The 14250-nt window shown below is 40.4% G+C and overlaps 1 protein-coding gene across 1 annotated transcript; it reads right to left on the reverse strand.

The window, feature by feature from the left end:
• Positions 1–777: 777 nt before the first annotated feature.
• LOC113452284 (uncharacterized) lies at positions 778–11581 on the reverse strand. The gene is made up of 6 exons (XM_087928601.1): positions 11276–11581; positions 9750–10224; positions 9141–9267; positions 7041–7178; positions 6093–6218; positions 778–2738 (listed from the first exon to the last, which is right to left on the reverse strand). The coding sequence occupies exons 1-6, from the start codon at positions 11317–11319 to the stop codon at positions 1690–1692; spliced, it is 1959 nt and encodes a 652-aa protein (XP_087784727.1). The 5' UTR covers positions 11320–11581; the 3' UTR covers positions 778–1689.
• Between the last annotated feature and the right edge of the window lie 2669 nt (positions 11582–14250).

The raw sequence follows: 14250 nt of genomic DNA on the forward strand, positions 1-14250 counted from the left end.
CCTTGCTGATTGGCATCTCACCCAATTACCTACCATCTTTTCATGTACCATTGGGGCAGCACCAACTGTTTTGCAGTTACACTTTCCACTTGCTGCTGAAAAGGCAGAGAGGCCAGGGCTTCCTGGGTTTCTGTTATGATGGAGGGGAGATCCTGCCCTGGCACAATCATCCTCAATTCACTATAGACTTCAGGGGCTTGGACCATTTATCCACTAAGTTCTCCCCCTTTTCACAACTTCTGTGTGGCTCTCATAGTGAAAGCCAAGAGCCACAAAATTGGAGTGCCTAGAACAAGTATCTTCAAACTTGGCAAGTTTAAGACTTGTGGACTTCATTTCCCAGAATTCCTGAGCTAACATGACTGGAGGAGGAATTCTGGGAGTTGAAGTCCACAAGTCTTAAAGCTGTCAGGTTTGAAGACCCCTGGCCTAGAATGTTCATTTCAATTCTAAGATTTTGCCATAGAAGGCAGAGATATTACTTAACTTCCAGATCAGCTGTTTAGGCAATTCAGCTTAGATGTGTCTGCATGTGCATGTATGTGTGTTTGTATGTCTGCGCTTGTGCACAGGCTACTTTATGTCCAGAAACCTATGGCAATTTGTTTTGAAAATGAAGTCTCTTAAGGCTAATTAATAGGATCAATCAACTTATTTTTCCTGTTCACATAACACATGACACTTCATGACTTAGTTAACTATCTTGTGTAAACCAGGCTGTTACAGTCATAAGATGCATAAATAGACTGGAACAGAAATGAATACTCAGGAAGTCACTTTCTTTTTTCAAATGATATTTCTGAGGAAAACAGTATCATGAATGGAAGGAACATACCTTATATGTTAATGTTCAATTTTTCCAACCTGTGCACATTTCATACACCCCTTTTGAGTCCCACTGGGTTTGAAAGGCAAGTCTTAAATGCTTCTTGCCTTATAGTTACCAGATTGAGAACATATTTTTCTGAAGCACCTCAAGCTTCAGTGAAATAGCCATGCATGAGTGGGAAACAAAATTATTATTATTATTATTAATTAATTTAAAGGTATTCTAATAGTCCGAATTGATGTTTTCTTAGAGAACATTAATAACTATTACTAAGGTTAGGTTACAATGAGATGCAGAACTACCTAGCTGGAAGGTAATGCCATGTTCCTAGGAAAATCGAGGCTAGCCAGCATGGCATAAACCTCTTCATATGGAATATCTACTGTTTACTAGCTTCCTTTGGGCTATCCCTAAAGAAGGCATTTTAAATAACAGGGGACTTCAGAACAGTAGAAGTTGGTCATTTCCAAGGCCTCAGATAAAAATATTTTAGTTCCAAATGCACACTGTTCCCCTCTGATCCCATAAAAGCATTTGCAAGAGTTGAGTTTCTTAGGGAATTCACTGAAAAATAACCATATAACTAAATATATGGTGTATGTACATGTGTCTCCAAGTTTTCTGCTGTGAATCATTCCTGAACATTATCCCACAGCTGGGTCCCCCATAATATCTGTCTTCTGTATGGATTTATGGATGCTTATTTCAGCCAAAAGGAACACAGGCAAAGATTTTCTCCTGTGTGAATTCTTTCATGCTTAATGAAATTTTATCTGTTGCAAAAGTTATTTTCCCAACTTCACAGCATAGGCAATTTTTCTACCCAGGATGAGAGCAGTGTTGAATTAGGTCAAATTTTCTCAGGAGACACATTTATATGGCTTTTCTCCTGTATGGATTTGCTGATGCTTATTTAGACAAGATTTCACCCGGAAGCTCTTCCCGCAGTCTTCACACTCAAATGGCTTCTCACCTGTGTGGATCCTGTAATGTCCATGTAGATGAGATTTGATGTTGAATCTTTTGCCGCATTCAGGACAGCCATAAGGTTTCTCCCCAGTGTGGAGACGCAAATGGACATTAAGGTTAGACTGCTGATGAAAACGTTTCCCGCACTGAATACACAGATATGGCTTTTCCCCAGTGTGGATCCTTTGATGTGTAATGAGATGTGAAGGCCGATCAAAACATTTCCCACACTCCGAACAGGAAAAATTCTTATTTGACACTGCAATTTCTATAGGGGGCTTCCTACTCATAATTTTAATTATTTTTTCTGTTTCGGGAGCTGCATAAACGCGTGTCACTTCTGGCAATATTGCCCGGGGACCCTCTGATTTGATCTCAGATGGTTTTGCTGTATGGGTTCGCTGGTGCTTATTTAGGGAAGATTTCACACGGAAGCTCTTCCCACAGTCTTCACATTCAAATGGCTTCTCCCCTGTGTGTATCCTATAGTGTCCGTGTAAATGTGACTTGATACTAAACCTTTTGCCACAATCAGGGCAGCCATATGGTTTCTCTCCAGTATGAACTCTCAAGTGGACGTTTAGATTGGACTGCTGGTCAAAGCATTTTCCACATTCAATACACGGATATGGCTTTTCTCCCGTGTGGATCCTCTGATGTTTAATTAAGTTGGAACGGCGATCAAAACTTCTCCCACATTCAGAACAGGGGTAGTTTCTTTTTGATACAGTAGAACCTACTTGGGAGCTACTGCTGGGCATTTTCTCATCAGCCTTAGAAGCTTGTATCAGCTCCAGGAATAACCCTTGCTGTCTTCTAGATTTGACCTCCATTGGTTCAGAAATTTCAGGATCAAAGAGCACATCCCACTGCGTTGGCTCCTGAAATTGCTCTGCTCCAAACTCTTCTTGATGTATTTTTTTCCTGGTAGTCAGGCTTTCTGCAAGAACAAAGAAGATATATGCTAAGTTTTGATGATAGAAGCAGAAGAAATAAATAAGGGGGGGGCGGGGTGTGAGCAAGCAAGAAAAGGGCAAAAATACAGTCTTGATTTCAATAGGAAGATTCTGTTAGTTAATCTGTGATGCAAAATTATGCTTGCCAGTAACGTAAGGATAACAAATGACAATGGTACAGACAATTTTTCTGGCAATCATTAAAAAAAAAGGCAAGGTCTGTAGGAGCTTTCAACATATGAAAGGAAATAACTTTTCCTAACTTGACTTTCCAACTCAAGAATGGGAAAGGATGGTCAATAATGATTCAAAGTATCTCCCAGGAAATTCTTTTTTTAAAAAAAAATTTATTCAGTTTTTCACATTAAAAACAAAAATCTCTTTTTAGTGGGCAACATATTTCCAGATCATCACCTTTACATACAAATATGACAGCAATTATATATTTATATATGCATACTTAATTCTATTATTACCTTTTCCATTCCAAATTTTCAGTAAGGAGAGAAACACATTAATTCTAGCCTCTTTCATTAATCTCAATCGAAACATCTTTTTGTTTCATTTCAATTATTTCAAATATAATCCTTTAATATTTATTTTAAAAATAAAGATAAACAATATGTGATTGCCTAATATAATAATAATGATAATAATAATAAAAAAGTTACCAATGTCTCTCCTTGCTTTTAATAGTCTATGTTAACTTATTAATTTAGTTGGCTCTTTAGTCTGTCATATTCCCTTTCCATTACATTCTTTTTATAAATTCTAGATTAATACAAATTTTAACACTAAAAAAAAAAGTATAGGTTTCCCCCCTTTTACTGCTTTGAGTGTGACACCTCAATGATTAAAATATACCTTTATTCCCTCATCTTGATTCCCAATAAACCATTATTTTTAAGAAGTTACAATAGTAATCATTACATCTTTTCATTTGGATTCTGCAGCATATTTCCCCCCTTTGATTTTTAATAAGAGTTATCAGTATCTATATTACCCTATTTTCTAAATATTTTTTAATTGCAGAAATATTCTTATTACCCCTTGTCACCCTGCAGAATCCCCTTTTTAATTCATCAACCATTATCTCTGAAAAAACAATTTCTTGTCAACATTTTACTGTTTCTGTATTTCTTTATTTCATGCACCTGTTTCTTACTACTTCTCCTCCCCCTCTTTTCCCCATATCTTTTCTCATTCCAGTTTATATCCCTCTCTTTCTTAATATTTTCCTTTCCCCTTTTCTGCTGGGTCTTTCTGCCTTTCCTGACTTCACAGGTATTTCCCCTTTTGATTGCCTTCTTAAATCTCAACTTTTGAACCTTCCTTCTTTCCTCACTTCTTTGTAGTGTTCTTTGTGTTAATTGTCTATTTAAAATGTCTTTTCCTTGAGTTGACTCTCCTCCTCTGAAGCTCTTTCTTCTTGTTCTTCAATCGCCATTTCCATTTTTTCTAACACAGAGCAAAGTGATTCGCCTCTTTCCTGTAGTAATTCTCTCATATTTTTAAGTTCCATTTTTAATTCCTGAAGAGATATCATTACACACTCATATTTTATGATCGTTAAAGTCCACAAAAGAAAACCACACCACTTTTACTTTCCTTCTTTCTTCTTTCAATTTTCTAAAGTTCTCAATTATTCCAGCCCAGGGTCTATACCAAAAAATCAATCAATCCCACAGTCAGTCTTTCCTTGCTTTTTCCTTTATTCTGGTTCTGCTTTCACTTTCTAAGATTCTTACTTTGTTTCAATATTTCTTTAATGTTATATCCACACAAGTTCATTCAGAAACAGGATGCTTTCCGTTTTGTTTGAGCTCAACTTTTTGTCAAAAGGTGGCACTCTCCATTATACAAAGTCTTCACCTTTTCCCCCTATTTTTTTATTTAGGGTTTTTCAAACCTCTATATTCCAGCACAGTCCAGTCTCCAATTTGTAAACTTTATTACTATTATTTTTTGACAATCTTAAGTCCACCTTTGTTTTATGCCAATTTATTCCCAAAATATTTTAGTCCAATTTAGTTAAATCTTTAGTTCTGGCTTCTTCCTTTCCCGGTTCGAAGCCCCGCTTAGCTGTCAAAAATATTTTCTTATTTTTTTTCCTGTCCCTTTGTAATTTCACCACTCACTTTTCTTTTCTTAAAAATTCCATGTTACCTTAACCCCAGGGTACTTTTGTTTAGTAGTATTGCCCAGTTGTCCAGGTTCAGATGTTATCCACCTCTTTCTTCCCTCCTGCACAAATCTTAATCCAGCTAAGTCCTCCTCTTCGGGGTGGCCATTTTAAACCACAGCTGCAGTCGTCTTCAGGGGTGGGAAAGACCAAGCCTGGGGGGGAGATGTGGCTCCCCTCAACCTGGCTTGTGGCTTCCCCTTACTCCGCCGCCCCTCCAAGGAAGTTTCAGCCCCTAATCGTAATGACGGGGGCTCTCCAACGAAAGAGCACGGACCATAGCCGCAGAGAGTCACGATCTATGGTCCATCAGCGAGGAGGCTCCACCTTCTTCACCAGGAAATTCTTAAGAGCATGTTAATTCATTTGTGGGAGGACTTGTAATGACAAAAGTGGAACTACAGGTATTTGAAAAACTCACAGCTACTCAGTTTTGCTAAGGCTGAGCTTAAAACAGTTTCTCCCCATTGAAGCCTGAATAGCCTCTACTAGCATGATCAGTGCTTCTTCAGGTGCAATCAACAACTTTCTCAAAAAAGGGAGGTTGGAGACTGGATGAATATGATCCAAAAGAGATCAGTCCAGAGATGGTATCTTCAGAATGGCATGTACTACCTCTTCCCTAAGGTAAGTCAAAGCACTTCATGGATGTAAATCTATATCACTTCCCAGGTGGCTTTAACCAGTAAAGTGGGACAAGGATCTGATAAGCAGGCTATTGGGGTAAGACTCCCAACAACTAATACAGAAACATTCCTTTCAGGAATTTTGATAATAGCAATAGCACTTATATACCACTTCACAGTGCCTTATAGCCCCTTCTAAGCAGTTTACAGAGCCACCATATTGCCCCCAACAATCTGGGTCCTCATTTTACTGACCTTGGAAGAATGGAAGGCTGAGTCAACCTTGTGCTGGTGAGAACTGAACTGCCGAACTGCCGGCAGCTGGCAATCACAGAAGTAGCCTGCAGTACTGCATTCTAATCACTGCACCACTACAGATAAATGGTCCATACCCAGAAGGTTTATGTTTTGCTCATTCATAATGTAGAAGGATCTTTCCTCTTTCCTTGCTTTCACAGTTTCTTGGAAATCTATTTTCCTACCTGCACTTTCACAGGTTTGTTTCAAAAACAATTGCTCTAATAACTCACCTGGAGAAGAATGCCTCAGATTACTCCTTTCCTCAGACTTCTGAATTGTTCCATCTTCTCTCATGTGGAAGGCCACGTCAGATTGACCATTATGGAAAGTCTCATATGGATATTGCATTGGCAATTCTGAATTAAAGAAAGAAAGTGAAACCAGAGAAAACATCAAAACTAATGCAGGAAAATAGAGTTTTTAAACTGTCTCAAAACCATCAAGATCTTAAGCTTTACCTTGAGTGGCAACCATTCAGGTGGTTTTGGGCAGGCTATAATTCAACGTATTACCATGCTGGAATTAGCTAGGGTTGATTTAGGGACAACACCCAAGTCCTTCTTGGGTATTGTGCTGTCCATCATACTCTCAGTGGGTGTGTCCACTGAAGATCTTGTCCCACTGATCATGAGACACACTTCAATAACACTTTTGGTGAGTGATCCAAATGTGTGGAACTTTTTGTGGCTTTGCAGACACAAAGAAACAACAGTATTGGATGGGGCTTAGACTTAGTGGGATTTATAGGTACAGCAGTGGGCCAGTTAAAACAGGTGGTTTGATGAATTAGAATGGCTCTTACTGAATGTCCCCTATTCTGTTCAGGGCATCTACTGGAGTGGCTACATGGTTAACATGTGCCCTCAGAAACACATATCAACATCCTACAGCCAAGCCAGCTGCTTGTCAGTGGGAGGTAATGAAATAGGCAGGGCAACAGTTAACTATGTTAAGGAAAGAAAAGGAATATGTTATCCTGCACATGAGCTAAACCTTATGTACTAAAGGAATGCAACCTAACATTGAGAACATTCTGATTAATTAGATATTGTATATTCCAGCTGCCTTGAGTCTGAGTGGCAGACAGGAAATTCAAAAGTGCTTGAATTAAAAAATATATATATATAACCCAATAAAACATAAGGGTTCTTTTGTCAGAGAAAGCAAGACCTTCTCACCAACCACCGTTATGTCCTCCCAATTCACAACTCCTTCAACAATAGAGTCTTTTCCTTTGAAGAGCTGAAGATCAGCCATTTGTAACCCTTCTTCCCATTCAGTCTGGACACTTGGATCTGGTTTGGAAATCAAAAGCTCTAGAGCAAAGAAAAGAAACAACAAAAGAGAGGAAGATTATTGATTTTCTTTATAGCTATATGACAAAGTGTATTATCCTGGGCAAGTTTGGGTAATTACCTTAGATTTCCAATGCAAGAAAACCTCACTTAACAATTGTCTAGTTCAGTGACCATTGAAACTTACAATGGCACTAAAAAAACAAAAACTTCACAATGAGTGTTTGCATTTACAACCATCAGTGTTCCTGGGGTCATATGACTAACAGCTGGCACTTTGCAACATGCAGGTGTTCTGTTATTTTGAATGTTCTCCTGCACACATTTCATTTACCAAGCAAGATAACATCATCAGTGCATGAAAGGGAGAAGTCTGCTGGTTGTTTAAAGATGATTGGTTGGAGTTCAGTTTCTTTTTTGGTTGTGCCTTGATCAGGGTATTATTTCTTTCTTCATTGTTTCTCTGGTACCATTTCCTTATTTTGCACAACAACAATACCGAGAGCCTTTTGACTGTCTCAGAGATGTCTGTGGGAGAATAACAAGCTCTGAGAACATCAAGAACCAAAAAGCTTAGAATTGTCTACCAGTATAGTATGGTTGAAGTGCTGGACTAGATTTGGGAAAAATCAGTCCAGCCCAAGCCATGGGAACTTCAGGAAACCTTGCATTTGTCCTTGTCTCTTATTTTTGTTGTAGGGACAAAACAGGTTCCCAAGTAACCTCTCTTTTATTCCTGTGATAGAAATGTAAGAAACCACAAATTAGAAAATATCTTAATTGGTTAGAAGGCATTCCAGATTCTCCTAAAGAGGACTATGCTATTCTCAGCTGCTGAATACTTTTTTAATCTTAGAAGTATTCCTTAGTATTCACTATGGAAAAAAATACCATTATTTGAAATTAAGCACGAAATGTGATACAACAGACATTTTTATTTCTGGAATATTTAACCCATTACAGCTAGTCCTCAATTTATGTCTGGTTCTTTAACAACAATTATGATAGACTTCAAGAAAGGTATTCATGACTCACTCTTAAAGTTATAACTGCTGCAGGTACACACACACACTTGTATTTTGGGTGTTTGGCAACTTGCTCACATTTAAGACAAGTTACAGCATCCAGTGGTTATGTGACCTCAATCTGCCAATTTTCTATTGGATATGCTGGATTCACTTAATATCACTATTTAATGACCACACTATTTGCTTAAGGACCACATGAGCCACAGTGGTTAAGAGTGCAGTACTACAGGCTAATTCTGCTGCCTGCTGGCTGCCTGCAATATGGCACTTTGAATTTCACCAGGCTCAAGGTTGACTCAGCTTTCCGTCCTTTCAGAGTGGGTAAAATGAGGACCCAGATTGTTGGGGGCAATAGGCTGACTCTGTAAACTGCTTAGAGGGGGATGTAAAGCATTGTAAAGCAGTACATAAGTATTTCTATTTGCTTAACAACTAAAGTGACTTACTTTAAAAACAGAGTTAAACACTTGTAAGACAAAGTTCAATCCCATGGTGCCTTTAGTTACAAGTGCAATGACTTACAACCAAAATTCCAAGCACCCCTGTAGTTATAAGTCAAAGATATTTTTATTTGTGCAATCGTGGAAAATTTTGTGTGCCTGACATCCATCTCTTTCTGATCTGCTAATTTAAAGTCACTGTTGGTAGAACGAGTCCTGAGCATTATAGATTTCAACTGCTTGCTTCCTTGGCCAATGTTGGATAGTCAATGGCAAGTCCTAATTTTCAGAAGTATGATGAGTTTCATTTAGACTATGTAGCATGAGGTAGGAACACCGTTGGGGATATGAAGAGCATTCAACAGAGCTTGCCTAAAAACCTTAAAAGTAAGGAAGACAACTTTACAAAAATATGCAATTTGCCTGTTCCACATAGGCAAGGAGGAGCCAATTCTTTGATTGGGTCTGACACATTCAGAAAGGTTTGTATGGTCATACAGGAATGGGAGCCTTACCTAAAGAGGTTATATTCTCAGAATTCTCTTGCATGACCGTGTAATACAAGATTCTTTGTTCCTCATTCAGAAGGTCCCACTCCTCTGGGGTGAAGTATACAGCCACTTCCTCAAATGCCACAGGGCACTAGAAGAGGAAGAAAATTGGATAGATTAATTCATCTGATCTGTCTACTTTTTCCAATGACTACTAACCATTCCATTTAGCTGTAGCAGCCCAGGCAGTGACTTATAATATGAACAGGTCACGGGTTGAGTCATAATATGGTTTGGCTATAAGATGTTATGTGAACCTGGGATACCAACCCAGAGTTTGTAAATCACCAGAGTGTGAACCAAGATATTGACTTTAGATCTGTAGCTTTCAAAATAAGAACAGGTGTTCCTAGAAAGTTAGGAGTTCTTATCAAGAGGGATGAAGTTCTTAGCATTCCCTTTTTCTACTGCCCATTCTATTTGTAACCTATAGTAAGACAAATTCAGGTGGTTTCAGAATCCAGCCCACTGGAGATCCCTTCTTCTTTGGCCAGTGCTTGTGGTCAGAGGAACAACAACATTCCTAGCATTAGGCTATGAATCAGGGGTTTCCTTTCTTATTAGCAAGGATACCTGTTGCTCCAGGTAAGCTTCCGCCAGCTGAGCTGCCTCCTGGCTGGTACTTGGCTTCCTGGATCTCACCCAAGCCTGCATTTCCAGAGGAAGCACATGCAGGAATTGCTCTAAGATGACCACATCCACAATCTGTCCTTTGGTGCGGTCCTGTGGTCTTAGCCACCTCTGAGCGGCCTCTCCCAGCTGGAACAGAGTCTGCCAGGGACGCTTTCCCAAAGGAAGAGTGTCGGAACGAAACCTCTGCCTGTTGTACTCCTCAATGTCTTTGAGCAGGGCATTCACATCCACCTTGACCTCCGGTTCCTCTTTCCCAAAGCGATGGGCTTCTGGATCTTTCATGGATGTTGACCAAGCAGATCTTCTTCTACACCAGCCATCCAGTAGATTCACTGGCGCCCAAGACATTGCTTCCTCTGTTGGGACTTGGGAAAGAAGAAACGTCTGGGGGTCCATCTCAAAGGTAATCTGGCAACTAGTTTTAGGAGAAAAGGAAAATAGATCTCACTTATTGGGCAATGAACCATACTGAAAACAAAAATAGCAAAGGAAACGAAAAATTACACCCAAGAACAGCAAAAGCAAGACACAAGGTATGTAAAATACTTAATAATTGGCAGAATGGGGTGAGTAGATAGAATTACAGGCACACATCTACTGCTTTGGCTCTTCTGCCCCTCTCCATAGATAAATATAACCACAATCTGCTTTTAATTCCACTAAGATGGTTTGAACAGCAAAAGCAAGACACAAGGCATGTAAAATACTTCAAAAGTTGAAATGTGTTTGAATATTAGTAGCTCTGGTTGGTAATTAGGCAGTTTGAGCTCCAAGCTTGGCAATTTGGTTGCAAACGTTTTGTCACCATTTGAAGAGACATTGTTTCGACAATTCCAAAATGTATTGACGATCTCTTCTTGACAAAACGTTTGCAACCAAATTGCCAAGCTCGGAGCTCAAACCAACAGCCATATTTCTTAAGCGATAAATGGGGCAGTCTGAGAGAAACACAGACACACACTGGCTGCTTTGGCTCTTCTGCCCCTCTCCACACAGAAACATCACCACGACCTGCTTCTAATTCTACTAAGATGGCTTCCCTGTAAACAAGAGGACCAAGTGGGTTGCCATCTCATGCTGCTTGGAGTTCAACTGCTTTTAGGATTTTCTCTGCATAGAGAAGAGAGCGATTTTGCATCGCAGAATTCCCCCAATACTCAGAAATAAATCTTGTTCCCTTCGCATGTTGGAGAAGAAAAAAAACTGCTGTGCTTGCCGGTCCCTCCATCTCAGTCCTCTTCCGCCGCCTCTTTTCTGACTACTCTGCATCCCGGCCAATTTCTCTGCTGCCGAGGGAGCCTCCGCGAGGCTAGGAACGACTACACAAAAATGGACCTTGCAGGCGGGTGGACGGGCGGACGGAAAGATGGGGAATCCCACTCCCCTCGGTTTCTACCTGCTTAGATTCAATCATGTGTCAAGAAGCCGTTTTACCCGAATATTTAGAGAAGGCAAATAATTCTTACTTTAGAGTTGAGCCAAAAGAGAGAGAGAGTTTCTTCTCTTCCATCGAAATAAGACGGCCATTTCCCGAAGCGATCACAGCAACTTCCCAATAACCCGGAAAGCAAAATAGGAATCTCGCATGCCGTTCGCAGCGAAGAGAAAAAAGCTAGCCGGTAGTTCGGGACTAGCAAAGAAAAAACCGAGAGCCCTCTTGTGGGCAGAGGGAAAGAAAAGGGTTTATATATATATAATTTTTATTATATATATATAATTTTGCCTCTGTTTTACATATAGTAAACTGCTTCCCCCCCCCCATCATCTTTCAGTGGGCAGGGGCTCTATTGGCTTGGCGCATTCTGGGAGTTGGAGTCCACATATGTGATAGTTTTGCTAAGATTGCGAAATACTGGCATGGAGGCATCAGTGGTTTGTGCGTGTCAAATGAAGGCGGATGAACAGCAATCATCCCATCCAAGCATCCAAGCATCGTCCTGTCTCCTTCTGTTCCATAGTTGGGAGTTACTCTCTCTAAAAAAAAAAACCATCAGAGCTTATGGTGCAATGTTGCTTTGGTCATTCGGATGAATGCATCCTTCGGGACCCTTCGGGCTTAGAGCACCAGGGAGGAAGTGTCCATTCACCAAATTGTTTTCTCCTAGTACGGAATAAAGGAGGAATCACTTGGGAGCTGCTTTCCACCTCTATTATGTCATGATTTACAGAACAGGCTGAAGCTGGAATAACCAAGGGCCACTTGAATGCATTTGGGTCAATCAATATTAAAGGGGGGAGGGGGGGAAACGACATTGCCATAGGTCTATACTATAAACCACTCAACCAAACAGGGGAAATAGACAAACTTTTTGTAGTCAGCTAAGTAAGGTAGGTAGTGTTGGAAGAATTATCCTTCTGGGTTCAGTTCCAAGTGGGGGAAAAGACACTGGAAACATGGAGACTGGAAAGATGGTTTAATGGTGGACAGGACCACATGGCTTGGAGCTCCAAAGTGAAAAGGGACAATCACATACTTCAAGATGTTGGGTAAAGGAAAAGAAGAATGGCTGATATGCTGAGAGTGCAATTGTTTTATACCCTCTGTTGGGATTTGAATTTGAGCTTGTATTCTGATTGGTTGTCAGACTCCCATGGGGCCATGCAGGGGCAGCTCTGTAGGCTGTCCTGAGTCCCAGGCTTGGTTGAGCCTTACTGGATGATGATGTAATGAAAGGGCTTTGGGCAATTCCTATTATAGCTCTACCTGGAGTAGAACTTTGTTATGTAAAATAGACTGGCCTAGGCCAGAATAATGGTCCATTAGCAAAGGTGGGGTGGGGGGGGTGTGAGTTCCTGTCTTTTTGAGTTTCTACTTTTTCTTTTTAGGAGAAATATTCTGCCCTTTTTGTATATCCTAAAATATTTCATTTTCCTAGGAGAGGGATGGGTTTTAACTTCCAACAGTAGGAAGCACATTACAATAGTAATGGGGGATTTCAACTACCCTGATATCAATTGGGAGCCAAACTCTGCACCAACCACACGCAACGTGTTGTACTCAATGGAACTGCATCTACATGGAGTGTATGCGGTGGAGTACCCCAAGACACTGTTTTAGGCCCAGTATTCTTCAAAATCTTTATCAATGACTTGGACAAGCGGATAAATGGGGAACTCATCAAATTTGCAGATGACCCCAAGTTAGCAGGAATAGCCAACATTCGAGAAGATAGGCTTAAGATACAGAAGAAACTTGACAGACTTGAACATTGGGCACTATCTAAGCAAAATGAAATTCAATGGTGGAAAAAGTAAGGTTCTACATTTAGGCAAGAAAAATCAAACGCACAAGTACAGCATATGTGGTACCTTGCTCAAAACGAGCAACTGTGAGAGGGATCTCGGAGTCCTAGTAGACAACCATTTAAATATGAGCCAGCAGTGTGCAGCAGCTGCCAAAAAGACCAACACAGTCCTAGGCTGCATAAACAGAGGGACAGAATCAAGATCACATGAAATGTTGGTAATACCACTTTATAATGCCTTGGTAAGGCCACATTTGGAATACTGCATCCAGTTGTGGTCTCCATGGTGTAAAAAAGATGTTGAGACTCTAGAAAGAGTACAGAGAAGAGCAACAAAAATGATTGGGGGATTGGAGGCCAAAACATATGAAGAACAGTTGCAGGAACTGGGTATGTCTAGTGACAGTCTAATGAAAAGAAGGACTAGGGGAGACATAATAGCAGTGTTCCAATATCTCAGGGGCTGCCACAAAGAAGAGGGAGTCAAGCTGTTCTCTAAAGCACCTGAGGGCAGGACAAGAAGCAATGGGGGGAAACTAATCAAGGAGAGAAGCAACCTAGAACTAAGGAGAAATTTCCTGACAGAACAATTAATCTTCCAGAAGTTTTTAAAAAGATGTTGGATAACCATTTGTCTGAAGTGGTGTAGGTTTTCCTGCTTAGGCAGGGGGTTGGACTAGAAGACCTCCAAGGTCCCTTCTCACTCTGTTGTTCTATTCTATTCTACTTCCTTAGAGACCCTTTATGCTAATTATTCTCCATCATTTCTAGGGCTCTGGAAAGTTTTGTGCCTTTTGATGAGTATAATCCCGATTCTTGCCTAATTTTGCCTGCCTTTATTCTATTTCACCAGATCACAGATCACAGCTTGTGCGTTTGCTGAATGTGAGAGGAATGGCTGCTTACAAAATAGCCAGCACCTGGGCTGCCTGTGCCTTTAAGACCGCTCCCTAGCCTGCCCAGCAATTGTGGCTATAAAAGGCGAGCAGAGAGGCAGCTGGCTGTAGCGCATTGGTGTGGGAGCGGTAGGGGAGAAAGTGGGTTGTGTTCGTTTGGGAGCCTAAAAATGGCATGAAGCAGCCTGTGGGAAATAGAAGTTACCCTTCTTCAGAAGCAGGATTAACAAAGAATAGTGGGGAAATGGGAGTTGTAGTAGAATTGAGGAAAGGTGGTAAACAATGAGTAGTAACCTTTAG

The sequence above is a fragment of the Pseudonaja textilis genome, chromosome 2 (assembly GCF_049901715.1).
Source record: "Pseudonaja textilis isolate UNSWEBS1 chromosome 2, rPseTex1.2, whole genome shotgun sequence".
In the NCBI taxonomy this organism is placed as follows: domain Eukaryota; kingdom Metazoa; phylum Chordata; class Lepidosauria; order Squamata; family Elapidae; genus Pseudonaja; species Pseudonaja textilis.

What these genes read in the sequence shown, in the direction of transcription:
- LOC113452284 (XM_087928601.1), bottom strand. Translation starts at nt 11,319, where the DNA reads ATGGAAGAGAAGAAACTCTCTCTCTCTTTTGGCTCAACTCTAAA. An exon ending in TCTTTTGGCTCAACTCTAAA is followed by an intron (nt 10,225 to 11,275) that starts GTAAGAATTATT and finishes TCCTAAAACTAG; the next exon opens with TTGCCAGATTACCTTTGAGA. An exon ending in AAGCTTACCTGGAGCAACAG is followed by an intron (nt 9,268 to 9,749) that starts GTATCCTTGCTA and finishes TTCCTCTTCTAG; the next exon opens with TGCCCTGTGGCATTTGAGGA.